The 19,007-nt window shown below is 40.8% G+C and overlaps 1 protein-coding gene across 4 annotated transcripts in view; it reads right to left on the reverse strand.

The window, feature by feature from the left end:
* The window catches only part of TANGO6 (transport and golgi organization 6 homolog), a 187,579-nt gene that overhangs the window by 79,780 nt on the left and 88,792 nt on the right, over window positions 1-19,007 (reverse strand). For all 4 annotated transcript variants that reach the window (XR_003426217.2, XM_027076077.2, XM_053211327.1 and 1 more), the window contains one exon: window positions 662-802. Coding sequence is in view for 3 of the 4 variants with exons in the window: in XM_027076077.2 (XP_026931878.2) it covers window positions 662-802 (141 nt within the window). In the remaining variant the exon portion in view is untranslated. The remainder of the gene's footprint in view (window positions 1-661; window positions 803-19,007) is intronic.

Genomic DNA, 19,007 nt, shown 5'->3' on the forward strand with positions numbered 1-19,007 from the left:
ACTGAAGTACCAAGAGGTTAAGAAATGTTTCCATGGTCACATAGCCAATAAGCAGCAGTTTGAGATTTGAACCCAGATATTGTGACCCAGGAGCTCATGCTCTTACTTACAACTCTCAGCTTATGTAGTCTGGAGCAACGTCCTTTGAGTTGGGGGGTTCAATTCTCAGCACCACTATTTACCAGCTGAAAGTGTCTTGGGACAAACTGCTGAAGGTCTCTGCACCATGATTTCCTCACCTATAAAACGGGTCTAACAACAGCCTCTCTGTAGCATTTGTTGGGAAAACTAGATGAGACTATATATGCAGACGACCTGGCACACGGTAGCCATTCAACAAGAGCTAGTGCTATTCCTTCCCTGTCTGACATTCCTCCTGCTGCTGCTCAGCCAGTGTGAAACTTCTCATTCCAGCTCCAACGAAAATCAGGCCCCAACATAGCTGAGGGGCGGAGAACAAGCAGTGGTAGGAAAACAGGCACTATTGCTGCCAATCCCTTAGTGGGCGTGTGGATTGTTGCTAAATCCTTGAGCAGGAAGTAGTTCATCTCAGCCCTGAAACTGTCCTCCCCTTGCTAGCATAAGAAACCTCCAAGGTACACAGACTTTGGTTCCGAAGCCATACTGCCCCCCACCATTTTCCAGGCCGTGGAAAACTCACCTAATGCCCTGACAACTCGCATCAGGACTTCCCCGACTTTCATTCTGGTCTCTGGCGTGTGCTTGTCTTTACCACCGTCATACTGAGCCAACAGGCCAAGCAAGATTTTCTCAGGGTACACATCTGAGAGCAAGGCAACCCCTGGGGTTAAAAATAAAAAGAAAGGATTCATTATGGTTTAAAATTGGAAAGCAAATAAACCCAGACAGCCTGTGACGGGATGAACACTGAGACACTTAAACCCACCTCTGTAATTCTACCAGGAAGGGCTGCCCTTTATTTGGAATGACAGCAGAGTGAGTGCAGAGAACACGGGTCTGGGAGTTCAGACTCCTGGATTCTTCTAGTCTCAGTCCTATGTGTTCTCTAAGATCACTTCCAGCACTGGCATTCTATGATTTATGAATTCTAGACTCTTTTTTTTTTTTTTTTGAGAGAGAGAGAGAGACAGAGAGAGTGCAAGTGAGGGAGAGAGAGAGGGGGAGGAGGAGAGAGGAGGAGAGAGAGAAGGAGAGAAAGAGAGTCTTAAGTAGGCTCCATGCTCAGCACAGAGCCTGACTTGGGGCTCAATCCTACCACCCTGGGTTCATGACTGGAGCCAAAATCAAAAGTCAGACGCTCAACCTGATGCTCAAATGAGCCACCCAGGCGCCCTTGGATTCTAGTCTCTTAAAGCAGAGGGTAGAGGATTATATATTGTGGCAGGGATTCACAAGCAGCAGGAGAAGACTGGATTAAATACCCTCCAGAGAGCCCTCCAAGTCTGAGACTCTATGGTTCTATGACTAGTATTATTCCTGCCAAAGCACAGCAGTGCTTCCTGTCTTTGCTGCGGTCCTCTGTTCCAATACGAGTATTTTCTGTAAAACTGTCAACGATGAGAGTAATTTCCACAAGGAAATATCTTCAGAGCATTCTGGGCATGATCAGTAGGAGACCCATACTTATGGCTGAGCTCCCTGATCAGAGGTGGGGAAGGTCCTGCTCTTGAGTCTCTCTTCCAAGTATGGTAGTAGCCCCCCCTTATTCGCAGGGGATATGTTCCAAGACCCGCAGTGAATGTCTGAAACTGCAGATAGCTCCAAACACTCTATATTCTATGTTTCTTCCTATACATACCTACCTATGAAAAAGTTTAATTAATTAATTTATTTTTTGACTTAATGTTTATTTATCTTTGAGCAAGAGAGAGACAGAGTGCAAGCAGGGAAAGTGCAGAGAGAGAGGGAGACACAGAATCTGAAGTAGGCTCTAGGCTCTGAGCTGTCAGCACAGAGCCCGATGTGGGGCTTGAACCCACAAACCATGAGATCATGACCTGAGTGGAAGTCGGACATTCAACCTACTGAGCCACCCAGGTGCGCCTAATAAAGTTTAATTTATAAATCAGGCACAATAAGATATTAGCAACAATAACTAATCAAATAGAACAATTGGAACAATTGCAATAACAACTGTCATAAGTGTTATGTGAATGTGGTCTTTCTCTCTCTCAAAATACCTTAATGTAGTGTATTCGCCCCCATTCTGCTTGTGATGACATGAGATAATAAAATGGCTACATGAGCAGACGAAGTGAGGTCAGTGACGCAGGCATTGTGACAGTGTTTGGCTACTACTGACCTTCTGATGATTTAGTCAGAAGGAGGATTATCTGCTTCCAGACCACAGGTGACCAAGGCTAATTGAAACTGTGGAAAGGCAAACTGCAGATAAAGGGAGACTCCTTCACTTCCTGATTCCTTTTCCCATCATGCCAGTACCTCCTAGATGTGTAATCATTATCTGAGACCCGCCCCATATCGAGCAAACTTTACATGGACGGAGAGAGGAGGGGATATATGATCTATGACAGAATTAGAAATAAAGCCCCTAGTCTCAAAATTATATAAATACAAATTGGGTTACCTGGGAAGAAAACGTTACACACTTTTAAAGCATAGTGGGGAAGAAGAAAAAAACAAAGGAAAGAAATACAGGTTTCAAAATATATCCAGGAAGAGACTGCTTCTTTTTACCACCTCTACTTCAACTACTCTGGTCCATCATTTCTGGCCTGTTGATTTCCTTTTTTTCCCTCCAATAGTCTCCTAATTGGCCCGTCTGCTTTTACCATTTACCTTCATCACAGCTGGAACCATCTGGCTAAACCAAATCAGGCCCCATCATTCTTCTGCCCAAAGCCCCCAGTGGTTTCCCTCTCCCTTGTTTATGAGCAAACCCCATCTCCACCTGCCTTTGCTCGCTCACTGACCTCATCTTTTACCACTACTCTCCCCTGCTCACTATCCTCCAGCACCTCTGGCCTCCTCACTGTTCTTAGAGTAGGCCACGCTGCTTCAGGTCTACTGTCTTCCTCTGACATCCCGCTCTGCCCAGGCTTCTCCTCCTACAGGTAGCCTTAGGGCTTGCTCCCCAAGCCCCATCATGTCTCTGTTCAAATATCACACTTATCACATATACAATGACAGCCTCCTCCTCCTACCACTCCCTATGCTTGATTTTTCTTCTTAGCACTATACACGTTACATATGGCATTTGCTTATTTATCGACTACTCTCCTCCTTAGAAGGTAAAATTTACAAAGTGAAGCATTTTGTTTTGTTCCCTGCTGTAGCCTCCATGCCTAGAAGAGTGCCAGCACACAGCAGGCGCTCAGTAACTATTTGTTGAATGAATGAATTAATAAAAGAGTTCAAAGATATAGTCTTGATAGAAATTTCAGGAATTAAGAAAGATGGGGAAGGAGTAATAGGAATGCTTAAGAAATCTTTAATAATTTTTCATCTGAGTTTGCCAATCTCCCGTTTAAACTTGACATTCGTTCAGGCAAAGTCTACATACTATTTTCTATGTTGTAGGTTGTGATTCCATTCTCTTGAAAGTCAGATATACACAAAGGCAGTACACTTGCTAAAGGCTGCCTGTACCTGCTTCTTCTCTGCCTTCCCCACCCCTACCTTTTCATTGCTTCCAAAAAGCCTGGGAAGTCCCTGCATGTGGTCCTAACCACCACTTCCTTTATGTGGCCTCCAATCTTATAAAAGCAAAAGCTCTGCTCTTAAGGAAGTTTCAGGCTGTGACAGAACCTGAATCAGACAGTTCCCCTGTTGGCACAATGAGACACTGCATTTGTAGTTAGCTCTATTATGCAAAACGATGGGAAAGTTCTTGGATGTCCAAGATGAAGTTAAAGCTGTCTTAGCAAAGGAAAAATGTCAGTGGCTAAGAAAAAGATAAATAGAGGCACCTGGGTGGCACCGTCAATTGAGCATCAGACTTGATTTCAGCTCAGAGCATATGATCCCAGTGTCGCGAGATCGAGCCCCATGTGAGTCTCCGCGCTCAGCGTGGAGGCTGCTTAGGATTCTCTTCCTCTTTCTCTCTCTCTCCCTCGGCCCCTTTCCTCTTCTCGTTCTCTCTCTCTCTCTTAAGAGAGAGAGAGAGAAAGGGAGGGAGATTGTTTACTAAGGGAGGGAAAGGAAACAGCTTCCAAATCTGAAGAAGCCCAAAGCAAAAGTGAATTGGTAGTTGGTAACTGCAGGTCTGGCAGAATTGTACCACTGCTACATCGCAAGCTCTGGTAGACACCACAGATCTACAGCGACCATAACTGCTTTTTCATCAGAAGTTCCCAAGTGAGAAATCTGGTGGATCTGTTCCCTTTTAGGAATGCAGCTGTGACTTTATAATGGAAATCGGTGGGAAAATGGGGTCTGCTTAATAAAACTTTGATCTATTTCTAGCTTTTCTGAAAAACATTTATTACTGAAGTCCCTCCTACGTTGTTTATGCCTATTTCCTCTCATTAATCTTTAGCAGAGAACACATATTTACCTCTAACAACATTATCTTGCTATCTACTTCAAAACCAGGTGAGCTCTTGATTTCCTCTCTGTAGCAGGCAGAGATCTGGCTGCACATAGCATCTACTCTGTCTTCTGGTAGCAACACCTGGTGGTCCTTTGGGAACTATCCTTTTCCTACACTTAGTCTAAGTGGTTTAAGTGGAGCCAACTGCCCACTTTCTCCCCCCTTCGTGTGTGAACTCATCTGGCCAGTTAGGACATTCCACCCCAAGCCCACATAATGATGGGCTCAGTAATGGGCAATGGGACTCAATTCTGGATCCCACATTGCAACTACTGGGACAAATAGGGTTTTGGTGTGTGTGTGTGTGTGTGTTTTCCCTGTTGAGGTTATTAGCCTAGAGCTGCCTGTGGCCACTATGTGGAGAAAGCCCACTCAAAAATACAGCCAACACAGAAGAGCATCAAGCCAAGAGAGGGAAAGAGAAAAGGAAGAGACCTGATAATCACACTTTGAGCCTCTGGATTCAACTGTATTTCCACCCACTTAGACTCTACATAAATAAATCAATAAATATCCTTTTATGTGTATGCCGATATGATTTTTTTTCATCAAAGGAATCCTAACATATTCTTCTTCAGATTAAAAAAAAATGATTTATTTATGTATGTATTTATTTACTTACTTAAGTACTTTTCCTATAATGCCAAACTTTTAATTCCACTGGGGAGCTTTAAATCTTTCCACTCTTGCATTAAAAGGTTGCCAATAGCAAAGCCTGGTTTCCTTGTTTCCCACAGTCCCAGGTTAGCAACTGTTTATCTTCTTGCTGGCCTGCTCCCCAGACTGCTGCCAAATGGCCCTCTGACTGTTTGAGTTTTACCTTCTAGGATACAGCTGCCACCTAGGAGTTTATAAATCCCTAGAGGACAAGGGCAACCCCCGCCCCCCCCTCTTACACCAAGCAGCAAAGAGAATTACATATGATGGTTAAGACTGCAGAACAATTAAAGAGATGAAATTTTGTGTGACCGTTTTTGTTTCTTATTTGAAAGCTCCCTGAATTTTGACAATGGAGGAAACACGGCCGTAACCTTCACATGACCCTTGGTCCCTTGCACTTGATAATTCCTTTGTAATTTAAAAGTGGGGTAACTTCTGGGTCAGCACGGGCTTCAAGGAAACATGACACATCAATCCTTTTGGCAAAATAAGAACCAAATGAGTCTGGGAGAGATACCTGCCCCTGCTCTGACTGCAGGAAAATGACTACGCACTTCAAGGCATGGTATAACAGGTAAGTGACGTAGAAGGTAAAGGTGAATCTAAAACCGGCTAGGGCTCATGAAAGCGTTCTGGTCTGTATTTTCTGGCAAAGCTCAGGATATAAGCAAATTAACTCAACTGAAAAAAAATATTATTTAAAGTACATCATGCAACAAAATAGAGACAGTCAACTTTGTAAAATGACTGTGTGTTTCCCCCAAAGACTTCCCTTGCAAAGCCAGAAATGTATTCTAATCCCAACAGCACTGACTTCAAGATGATTCCTCAGCAAGCTGTTCACTGATTCTGTAGATCTTCAGCAGTAAAAATAGTCTAGGTATAGTCTTACCTTACACAATGCTCTTGCATTGTAGGAAAGATAGTTTAGCTCTGAATGTCTTTGCTGACTGGCTCTTTCCCAAGAATCTTCTAAGCCAATCTCCACTTTGAAACTAACCTGCCCCCTTCTCCCGGGCAGAGAACAACCTATCTCCCAAAATGCCCACATCAACCTGAAAAACCACCTATTCACTCAAACTTCTCAGGTACTTCTGAGACAAAACGGTAAGAAACATAAAACCCACATATTGTGTGATTCCATTTATATGAAATACCCAGAATAGGTGAATCTATAGGCAGAAAGTAGATTTAGTGGTTACCCAGGGCTGTAGGAGGTAGGGGGAAATAGGGAGTGAGTGCTAATGGATGTGGAGTTTCCTTCTGGGGCGATATAAACCTTCTAAAATGATTGTGATGATGGGTTCACACTCTGTGAATACACTAAAACCACTAAATTGTATATTTTAAATGAGTGAATCGTATGGTGTGTGAATTATCTCCCAAAAAGTTATTATTGAAAGTATGATAAAAGCTTTTTTCATATCTACCCTTTTAGGTTTTTAGAATAGAAGAAAAGGGGAGAAAATAATATATCACATCTTAAATATAAAGGGAAATCCACCTCCAAGAGCAAAGTATCCACTTACTTTTGTATTCAAACCTATTTTGGTTGCCCCTATATTGGGTGCGGGTGGACAGAAGGGGAAAAGGATTTGTCACTTGAATGGGAAAAAAAGTCAAATATTTCACATTTCACAGAATCTGTCTTACAAGTGTAAGAAAATATAATACATCTAAAATTCTAAGTCCTGTGTTAAGCCAGAAATTCTATTCTCGGAATTTGTCCTAGCAGATACACAAGCACAAGGAGAAAATTACTTATGTACAAAATCATCACTCTCCCATTACTGGTAAAGAAAAGACTGGAAACAAATCAAGTATTCATCAATAGAGGACTGATTAAGTTGTGGTCACTCACACAATGTGATACAGTGTATCCATAAAAAAATTAAAAAAAGCTTTTAGGGTCCCTGGGTGGCTCAGTTGGTTAAGTGTCTGACTTCAGCTCAGGTCATGATCTCACGGTTAGTGAATTCAAGCCCCGTGTCAGGCTCTGTACTGACAGCTCAGAGCCTGGAGCCTGCTTCAGATTCTGTGTCTCCCTCTCTCTCTGCCCCTTCCCTTCTCATGCTCTCTCTCTCTCTTCTCTCTCTCTCTCTCAAAAATAAATAAACATTAAAAACAACTTTTTAAATAAAAAATAAAAAAGCTTTTTAAGAACTGTTATAGAATAAATTCTAAAATCTACTGTTAGGTAAAAAGCAAAGTGCAAAACAATGTGTATAGAATTCAACCATTTCTATACAAAAGGGAACTATACTATAAAATATTCCTGGAAGGATACACAATAAATTAACGATATTGGTTATTTCTGGGGAGGGAAATGGGGAAAGATAGGAAAGTTTTTATTCTGTATCTGTTTCTACCTTTTGAACTTTGAGCTATGTAATACACTATCTATCAAATATAAATTTTAAAAATATAAGTTAAAAAATCCTACTGAAGTGACAATTAAGGAATAAAAAGGTATAAACCCCAAAACAAGGACAAAGAGAATGGGATAGGTGTCAAAGGCTGAAGTCTGGGTAGAGAGAACAAAGATGGAATGACATAATGATACGTATTCGATACAGCTGTTAAATAATTAGGAAGACCTTAGCAACAATTACACAGAAAACTAAACAAATGTATAAGAAAGGAAGACTGAACTAGGCTCAGCAACGAATAATATCCAAGTAATCAACAGTAAATACAGCCCAATGATGTAGCCAAAAATCATGATGGGGAAAGGGCAGGAGGGAAGGGGTATGTACAGGTGTGCATGTGTGTGCAGGCATTAAATCCTCATCCAACATATGGAAAATGAGTAGATAATGTCCAAAGTTTGTTAAATCACAAGAAATATGTGTGAGCAATTTATTTATAAATAAGGAGGTAATCACTAGAAGAAACTACTTAAAAAGGGGTGGGAGGGGGGAATGGTTATCTTTGGGGACTGGAACTTCAAAGGGGAAAGAAGCAGGACAGGGGATAAGCTTTGTGACTCTTTACAAACTATGTTCAAATTAATAAAAGTAAGTTTATATTAGAAACTACAAAGAAGACACAATACTATTAACCTGGAGAGGAAGCTCACTGTAAGAATAATAATGGGTAAGCAAAGAGGCCAGGCACAGGAGAATTTTCCTTCTGATTCCCAAAGATCATCACTAATCTGTGACTATCCTCTCTTGCAGCTCTACAGCACAAAGATACAAAAGGCTAAAACCTGAAGGGAAGGAAAATACCCTTCCTTTTAGCAAGGTACTTCAGTTGTTACATTAGAGCCCTCTCATTATGATGAAAGCCAACAGTAATTTCAGCTCCAAGAATCCAGGAAGTTACACAAACTGGGGAAGTTGGTTATTAAATCAAGGAAGTGTGGAGAATTCCACTGGATGGCTGGTCTGTCTTTATAATTAGAGTAAAAGACAACGTCTAGCATGCCAATTCGATGTTAAGTTTCTCAACAGCTCCAAACCTCTGCTAAGTGTGGACAAGCCCCAACAAATTTATAAAGATACAATATGAGTTGGTGTTACCCAGGCCTGAAGAAAAAACAGGGTTAGACTAATAAACTGTCACAGTTAACAGCTAAAGGTTTGTTAAGAACTGTACCTAGAGTCTATCTCTTTAAATCAGGATCTAAATAATACATTCGAGGGGCGCCTGAGGGCTCAGTTGGCTCATTTAATGCTCCCAACAATCTTTTGAAGTAGGTATTATTATTACTCCTAATCCAACTCTTGATTTCAGCTCAGGTCATGATCCCAGGATTGTGGGATTGAGCCCCACATTGGGCTCCACGCCCAGCGCAAATTAAGATTCTCTCTCTTTCTCTCTCTCTCTCTCCCTCTATCCTTCTCCCTCGCTCATTCACTCTCTCTCAAAATAAAAATTAAGTAAAAAAAAAAGAATTTAAATAATACATTCGAACAGTAAAATAATGTCAACGTGTTTGCTTAAATTATTTTCTATTTCCCTGAATGCCTGGGTGACTCAGTTGACTGGGTGGCCGACTTCAGCTCAGGTCATGATCTCATGGTTTGTGAGTTCAAGCCCCATGTCGGGCTCTGTGCTGACAGCTTGGAGCCTAGAGCCTACTTCAGATCTTGTGTCTCCCTTTCTCTTTCTCTGTGCCTCTCGCACTTGTGCTCTGTCTCTCTCTGTTTCTCAAAAATGAATAAATGTTTTAAAAAAAATTTTTTTAATTCTTTTCTACTTCCCATTTTGGAGGGGGAATGTTAAAAGGAGTGAATAATCTATATTTACTGACAGTTAACTATACTTAATGAGAGCCATTTGGATCAAAAAGTATCACTGCAATAAATAAAAATCTAATAGCAAAGACAGTAACATTCCTAACATTTACTGAGTGTTTTCAACATGCCAGTCCATTCTAATGACTTCTATATGCACTCATCCATTTAATGCTCCCAACAATCTTTTGAAGTAGGTATTATTATTATTATTATTATTCCTCATTTTACAAAGGAATAAACTGAGGAACAGATAGATGGGTGAAAAATATGACCCAAGATCTTTGGCACATGGCAGAACAGACGGGCAAACCTGCACTCTACTACGCCACAGCCCCCCCTAGAGGTCATGGAGAAAATAACTGCTGGAATAACGATAGCTTTGCAAATCCTAAGCCCAAAGACAGCAACCTTACATTATTGTTTTATTTTTTTAGTTTATTTATTTATTTTGAGAAAGAGAGAGCGGGGGAGGGTCAGAGAGAGAAGGAGAAAGAATCCCAACCAGGATCACTGCTGCCAGGACGAAGTCCAACACAGGGCTCGAACCCATGAACTGTAAGATCATGACCTTAGCTGAAGTTGAACACTTAACGGACTGAGCCATCCAGGTGCCCCAAACCTTACATTTTCAAGTATATGCTCTTAGCGTCACTCCATAAAATTTACTTTCTATTCAACTTCAAGGTCAGAGGAAGGAGAGGCACTCTGCACACTGCATCCCAGAAGAGACAGGCCAGATTTCTCTACTGAGTCTAGTTGGGTTTCCTAGGGACTGCTTCATTCCTAGCTGGTATCTTTATTTAGCATGTCAAAAAGGGAGGTAAGTGATGTTAATGAAATTCACAAATGATTCTGACTTGAGATGCTGCTGACATTAGTGGTAACAGAGGAGCCATACAAAAGGAAGTTGAGAACTTGGATTTTCGTGGGTTCCAGTTTTTAACCAGTGATTCTCTCTTTTTTTTCTTCAATATATGAAGTTTATTGTCAAATTGGTTTCCATACAACACCCAGTGCTCATCCCAAAAGGTGCCCTCCTCAATACCCATCACCCACCCTCCCCTCCCTCCCACCCCTCAGTTAACCCTCAGTTTGTTCTCAGTTTTTAGGAGTCTCTTATGCTTTGGCTCTCTTCCACTCTAACCTCCTTTTTTTTTTTTTCCCTTCCCCTCCCCCATGGGTTTCTGTTAAGTGTCTCAGGATCCACATAAGAGTGAAACCATATGGTATCTGTCTTTCTCTGTATGGCTTATTTCACTTAGCATCACACTCTCCAGTTCCATCCATGTTGCTACAAAGGGCCATGTTTCATTCTTTCTCATTGCCACGTAGTACTCCATTGTGTATATAAACCACAATTTCTTTATCCGTTCATCAGTTGATGGACATTTAGGCTCTTTCCATAATTTGGCTATTGTTGAGAGTGCTGCTACAAACATTGGAGTACAAGTGCCCCTATGCATCAGCACTCCCGTATCCCTTGGGTAAATTCCTAGCAGTGCTATTGCTGGGTCATAGGGTAGGTCTATTTTTAATTTTTTGAGGAACCTCCACACTGTTTTCCAGAGTGGCTGCACCAATTTGCATTCCCACCAACAGTGCAAGAGGGTTCCCGTTTCTCCACATCCTCTCCAGCATCTATGGTCTCCTGATTTGTTCATTTTGGCCACTCTGACTGGCATGAGGTGATATCTGAGTGTGGTTTTGATTTGTATTTCCCTGATGAGGAGGGACGTTGAGCATCTTTTCATGTGCCTGTTGGCCATCCGGATGTCTTCTTTAGGGAAGTGTCTATTCATGTTTTCTACCCATTTCTTCACTTAACCAGTGATTCTCAAACACCTCCACTCTACCTGTTACTGCAAGTCCCCTAAATCTCTTATTCTACTCTGCTCCCCAAATAAATAAAATCAAAAACAGCACCAAAAAGCTTAGAGTCCACCTTGTCAGACAGGGCTGCCTCTATCGAACACCTGTGGGTGACAGAGAGGAAGGGGTAAGGAAGAGAGCTGAGAAAAACTGAGCCTCAACACCACCACAATGATCAAGCATTCTGTTGTATGTGCAGAAATATGCACAAAGCTGCCCTAATACTGGTTGAAGGCGTAAGTGAGGAAGGAAGGAAAAGAAAATAGCAATTACCGCTGCTTTGAGGGTAATCACTGCCCTACACATCCGAAAAACTCACATTTCAGCTGTTCCAGGGTGAGAAATAAAAAAGCAGGATGCCATTTGTTTAATTCTCTTTATGTAGCTTTCCCAGAGTTAAAAAAAAATACATTAACATTCTCTTTATGATATCAAAACATTTCGTGATAAAAAGAAAAGAGGGGCTTCTAGTTTCCCATAAAACAGCGAATGGTTCTCTTTTAGCTGAACCTTGGCAAAAAAATAAAAGTCTCTACATCTCCTCCAGATCCCAAGATGGGTGGTCCTGCAGGAGGAGTATCTACCTAAACCACGGACTCATTTTCTCCTGTTTTCTACTGGCATTTCACCTCAAGCGAACGTGAGGAGAAGCTGCAGAATCAGCAGAGCTGATGGATGCGTCAGGTTCTCATTCCTTCCGAGGGAAACCAACGCCTCCCGGGGGAGTTGTTGCCTGGCCTGAAGCTCTAACAAGACAGGGCTGATCTTTCATGTTCTCCAGTGTCTCGGAGCTAGGGGACTTGCTCTGTGCTTTGGGCACCAAGCAGTGATACAGGCAAGATATAAACTCTAATGAAATGCTCCTTTTTTCCTTAGTTAAGCCTAGCAGAAGTCCTGATGAGATGATTAGGCAAGTCTGTGATAGGCACTCCAGGCTAGGACTTGCTTGGAAAGTGTTTGTTGTCAAATCAGTAACCATGACGTGTAGGACTTAAACTGTAGTTTCACATGGAAACCAGGCAGAGCTATTATAAACTTTACCCAAAGAGCCCCTTCTCCTCTGATAAAGGCACATACACACATAGACCCTGCCTGTAATTTCTGGGGGTGACCAGACCTAGTCACAGACCCTCTAGGAGTCCACACAGCCCTCAGGTTAAAGTCCCTGTGCTAAGTAGGACACCCATAAATAGAGGGGAAAGGAGAAACCTTTAAAAATTTGCTTGCGCAATCAAAATAACTTGACTGTTTTGTTTTGTTTTTTAACCCTGGTGGCATAAATAATACATGGTCACAGTAAAAGATTCAAATACTAGAGAAAGGCAAAAGAAGAAAGTAAAATAAAAATCACCTTTGGGAGGTATGGGAGGGAGCATTGAGGAGTGAAAGTTAAGGGAAGTGAGTCTCTGTTAAGATAATGAAGATGGTGTAAAATTGACTGTGGTGACAGATGCACAACTGTGTGAATATACTAATAGCTATCCTAGTTGACATTTAGAAGGGCATATTGTATGGTATATAAATTATAATCTAGTATTTTTTTTAATTACCTGAAATCAACACAAACATTTTAGTGCCTGCTCATTCATACACCATTCCTTGAATCTCTCTCTCTCTCTCTCTCTCTCTCTCTCTCTTTCTCACACACACACACACACACACACACACACACTCACACTCACATACAGTTTTCATTATGGACAATTTCATTTTATTTTAACAGCTTTCTTTTTTAAGGGAGGATGGGGGGAGATGGCATCCTCCCCAGATGTCATGGCTTTCACACTAGATAATTTGAAGTGGTCCAATGATAACCCTGAACACTTTAATAGTAATATTATTACATAGGACGGTAGAAACAGAAAGGATTTCTTTAAAATTTGACTTCAGTTAAAAAGAGGGAGAAATGAGGCACCTGGGTGGCTCAGTTGGTTAACTGGTCAACTTCAGCTCAGGTCATGATCTCGTGGGTGTTGAGTTCAAGCCCCCCATGGGGCTCTGTGCTGACAGCTCAGATTCTCTGTCTCCCTCTCTCTCTCTGCCCCTCCCCCATTCACGCTCTCCCCACCCCCCCTCAAAAACAAACAAATAAACACTAAAAACAAAAAGAGGGAGAAGGGGAGCACTTGTCTGGCTCATTTGGTGGAACATGTGCCCCTTGATCTCAGAGTTGTGAGTTTGAGCCCCACAATGGGTATAGAGATTACTTAAACAAACAAACAAACAAATAAAATCTTAAAAAAAAAAAAAGAGGGGGAACGCAGGAAAAAAAACCAAATCAGTTATATAAGAGCATATAGAAGTACTCTGCAGCTATGGCATGAATCATGTTTGGAAAACATCTTTAAATAAAGGCAATGGAAAGAATTTCCATTTCATGCATTCACCTATTAATAGTGTATTATGTGCCAGATACTGTTATTAAGTGATACAAATGTAATATGACAGTGTCCCGCTAGAGAAGGACAAATCAGCCAATGACAACTAAGAGCCTGTGCTGACAGCTCAGAGCCTGGCCCCTGCTTCAGATTCTGTCTCCCTCTCTCTCTGTCCCTTCCTGCTCACGCTCTGTCTCTCTCTCTCTCACAGATAAATAAACATTAAAAACAACAACAACAACACAAGACAGTGTGGTTAATGTGGCAGGTTTGGGGAAAACGACAGCACAGAGAAAGAGGAGTCAAAAAAGGGTGTGGGATGGGGGTGGGGCTTCCTGGAGAAGGGACAAGTGAGCTGTGCTGCAAAAGGTACTAGATTCTTCAAGTGAGAGCTATGACTGGGCCCAAGAGGTAACTGCACTCAGTGTGGGAAAAATTTAATAGATCTTTTAGACAGAACTACGATAGGCATCAACCTCCTATTTACACTCTTAGGGTAGATTCCCCAAAGAGAAATAACAGACTCCAAGGGCATAAACATTTTCAAAACTGAATTCCAAATATGTTCCCATTAGTTTCCCTACCAAGAGTGCTCAAGAGGGGCGCCTGGGTGGCGCAGTCAGTTAAGCGTCAGACTTCAGCCAGGTCACGATCTCGTGGTCCGGGAGTTCCAGCCCCGCGTCGGGCTCTGGGCTGATGGCTTGGAGCCTGGAACCTGTTTCGGATTCTGTGTCTCCCTCTCTCTCTGCCCCTCCCCCGTTCATGCTCTGTCTCTCTCTGTCCCAAAAATAAATAAACGTTGAAAAAAAAAATTTAAAAAAAAAAAAAAGAGTGCTCAAGAGTGCATTGGGCAGTACTGGATATTCTCTTTAAAATATGTGTGTGTGTGTGTGTTTTGTAAATGGCATAAAAAGTTACATTTAATTATTATTTTAACCTACCTTCATTATTAGAAAAGTCAAATATTTTACCAAAATCTTATTATTTTTTTCTCTACCATGAATTGCCTATTTATTTTTTTATCCATTTATCTACTAGATATTTTTATTATATTGATCTCTATGAGCTCTTTATGTAGTTAAGGCATTGACTGTTGGCTTGTCATTTTTGTAAAAAAACCCCACAGATTTACTGAAATATAATTCACATGCCATAAAATTCACAATTTAATGTGTATAATTCAGTAGTCTTTACTGTATTCACATGGTTGTGCAACCAATATCACTATTTAATTTCAGGACATTTTCATCACTCCAAAAAGAAATCTACCCTTTAGCAATCAGTTTCTTTTTCTACCCAGACTCCCCAGCTCTAGGCAACCTCAGATCTACTTTCTGTCTCTATAGAATGATGCTTGTCCTTTTTGCCACCAATTTTCCTGTAATCATATTTTGCGGTTTCATTAAGGTTATTTTTTACATAAGTGAGCTTTAAACTTTTAAGAGATCAAATTCATTAGCCTTTCCTTTTTGACTCCTCCATTGGAAACTATTGTCTCTCTGTGCTTCATTCTGCATAATTTTTTTCCTTTCTACTTTGTGGTTCATTAATTCTCTCTTCAGCTGCATCTGTTGTAAAACCCATCCATTATGTTTTTAATTTTACTTATTCTTTTTTTTTTAATTTTTTACTATGTTTATTTATTTTGAGAGAGAGAAACAGAGTGTGAGCAGGGGAGGGGCAGAGAGAGAGAGGGAGACACAGAATCTGAAGCAGGCTCCATGCTCCGAGCGTCAGTACAGAGCCAGACGCGGGGCTTGAACCCACAAACTGAGATCATGACTTGAGCGAAGTCAGAAACCCAACCGACTGAGCAACCCAGGCGCCCCTACTTATTCTTTTTATTTTTAGACATTCTATTTGTCTTTTTCAAAATCTGCTATATCAGTTTGATTGTTTCCAGTCTGTGAAGTTATTTTCAAGCTTATCTTGCATTTATTTTAATATACTAAGCGTGGTCAATTCATAATTTACCTGTGACAATTCTAATATCTAAAATCTTCTTGGGACCTTGTTTCCTTGTGCTTGGGTATTTTGTGACTACATACTACTTATTATTCATAATGAAATGTAAAATAATTATTAATTAAATAATTATTATGGGTGAAGGGAATGGAGAGTTATTACTTAATGGCTACAGGATTTGGGGTGATGAAAATCTTTTAGAAACAGATAGCTATGACACAACATTGTGAATAAATATGGTTAAAATAGCAAATTTTATGTTATATATATTACCATAAAAACAATTTTATTATTAAAAAATTAAAAATAGGGGCGCCTGGGTGGCTCAGTTGGTTAAGTGTCAGACTTCGGCTCAGGTCATGATCTCGCGGTTCGTGAGTTCAAGCCCCGCGTCAGGCTCTGTGCTGACCGCTCAGAGCCTGGAGCCTGTTTCAGATTCTGTGTCTCCCTCTCTCTCTGACCCTCCCCCGTTCATGCTCTGTCTCTCTCTGCCTCAAAAATAAATAAACGTTAAAAAAAATAAAAAACAAATTAAAAATAAAAAGTAAAAAGTAAAACTTATTGGGAGGGTTCTTTGGGGTCTAGGATAAAGGTGCCTTCCTCCACAGGAGATAGTTTTTTGTCTGAAAGATATCCAAAGACATTACCAATGTAGACATTTTAAGCTCTGATTCCCTGCTTGAAATTTGTGGAATCCCATAATGCAAATCTGTAGAAGAGGTAGCCCATTCAGTGATTACAACCTCACAGGGACAGGTTTTCTTTCCTTACTGCTCTGCTTAGTGCCAAGACGATGCCTTCCCAGGCCCTTCTCATCCACCTGAAGGTGTATTTATTTGGAGTCTAAGCATAAAGTTGGAGGTCTTCTATTCGACTCCCCACTTCAGGTTGGATTCGGGCCTTCATGTCTGCAACTTGCCCTTCAAAGCTTTGAAACTCACAGCTTAATTTCATCAAATGCCCGCAGGTCAAATGCAGGTTCTTACAGTCGTCAGTTTACCTTTCAGGATTTTGACTTAAGATGTTGGTTTGGGAAGTCTCTGTTTTCTTGTTAGCCCTCTAATGCTTTTTAGCTTTTTAAGTGTTTTAAATATGTTATCCTGCATAATAGTTGTTTTCAGCTGAGCTGTCTCATCATCATCAGAAATGGAACACAGAAATGTATTTTCTCCTAGATTTTGCCTGGACTAAATTTAAGATTTAATGTTTTAATTCACCTGACAAATGGGGTACATGCTGAGGTTTCTTTGTTATTAGTAATGTTTAGCATATCAGATATTCCAGTTATAAATTCTGGTATCCTAAAAAAAAAAAAAAAAAAAAAATCTTCACTACTGAGCCCCTCCTTTAAGGGGCTCTCTCAGAGCTTAATTTGGAGTTATCTTCACATTTTACAATCTTTGACCCACTGACCTAACTGATCCTCTCAGCAACCTAATAAGTGTTCCATGTCACAGCTCCTGATACATACTGCTGAAAGATCAAACATGCTGTGCCACCAGAGAATCAGAGTTAAGAGCAGAGCAGGGTGCTTTATGAGCTGTCATTTTCCTTGTATGTCCTTGTCACAAACAGCATCTGGACAGACACATCCGGGTGGAATTTTGCTGCTGACTTAACTATTTGGTTGCTGAATTACAAGACAAGAGATAATGAACATACTCAATTTTACCTGATTAGTATTCTCTGACTTAATAATTTTCCAAACTGAACCCCTTTATAAACTAAATATAGGAAAGTTACTATTACGGTCTGGTTTCTAAGCAACCATTTCATTAACAAAAGCCCCACTTGGGAAAAACATCTGTTTGTCAGTAAGGTTTCTGCTGTCATCATACAATTTCATGGTGAAAAAGCCATGGTCACCCTGTGCCTTAGTAATTCCTAGTTGTGAAAAGGTCAACAGGGGGTACTACAACAGAGGGAGCCATCTGTCTCGATTTGTGCTAGTCCCTGAACCTTGCTATCATGAAACGACTGTTTTCCTAAACAGCCACATAATTTAAAAATATTATCTTCTGATTATAAAAGCAATAAATGTTCATACTAATAAGTGTGAAAAAATAAGAAAAAAAAAGGCATGAAGAAGAAAATAAAGATCACTCGACTTTGACACCACATTAGATCTCATTTGGAAAATGCATCCCACTGCTAAAAAAAAAATTACTTGAAAACCACTGGCCACAAATAACTCTTTACGGCTTTATCTTTTTCATCTGCAATTAGGATGTTTTTCATAATGGATAAAGGCTAAATGTTGAAACTGAATTCAGAGACTTGTAGAAATAGAGATTTGCTGTTGTTTTAAAAGCAGAACCTGGTTTTCACACGAAATCTTTAGAGGAGACTCAATGAAAGAGAAAAAAGCAGAGTCTTCTAGTTAGAGTGGGGCTGACTGGTGCTACCTCCTTCACTGACCCTAGGGTCCTGTAGAACACAGGCGTCCATGCGGTCCTCACTGTCTACAAGCTCCTCCCTGCCACAGTACTGTGGCTTTGCTGTTCCTTCAGTCTGGAACACTCTTTCCTCCCTCCTTTACTAGATTCATTCATAATCGTCCCCCATATCTCAGCTTATGGGTCATTTTTCCCTCCCCCTCTCTGTCAGTAAAATGTCCCTAACGCAGGCTCTCATATCACCATGTAATTTTTCTCCATAGCACCTGTCAAAGCCACATTTCACATTTGTTCATGTGATTACTGGATTACTACTTGCCCCCCACCATCTCCTCCCTGCATCAAATGTAAATTCATTGAAGGGAGGGAATGATTTTTTTTAGCAATGTAGCGAGCACAGTGCCTTTGCACATGGTAGATACTCGATAAATCTTTATGAATGAACGAATAAACGTTTTAAACCATTAAGAAAAAAATCAATGGCCAAAGATATTTTACAATTATTTCTGCCCTTATCTAAAGTCAGGCTAATACAGAGAAAGACAGATACCATATGGTTTCACTCTTATGTGGATCTTGAGAAACTTAACAGAAACCCATGGGGGAGGGGAAGGGGAAAAAAAAGAGGTTAGAGTGGGAGAGAGCCAAAGCATGAGAGACTGTTAAAAACTGAGAACAAACTGAGGGTTGATGGGGAGTGGGAGGGAGGGGAGGGTGGGTGATGGGTATTGAGGAGGGCACCTGTTGGGATGAGCACTGGGTGTTGTATGGAAACCAATCTGACAATAAATTTCATATATTGAAAAAAAATAAAAAAATAAAGTCAGGCTACCAATAATGCAAAATAGAAGTTGGACTTCAGGGCACCTGGGTGGCTCAGTCAGTTGAGTGTCCAACTTCAGCTCAGGTCATGATCTCGCAGTTTGTGAGTTCAGCCCCACTTCAGGCTCTGTGCTGACAG

Source organism: Acinonyx jubatus, chromosome E2, assembly GCF_027475565.1.
Source record: "Acinonyx jubatus isolate Ajub_Pintada_27869175 chromosome E2, VMU_Ajub_asm_v1.0, whole genome shotgun sequence".
In the NCBI taxonomy this organism is placed as follows: Eukaryota; Metazoa; Chordata; class Mammalia; order Carnivora; family Felidae; genus Acinonyx; species Acinonyx jubatus.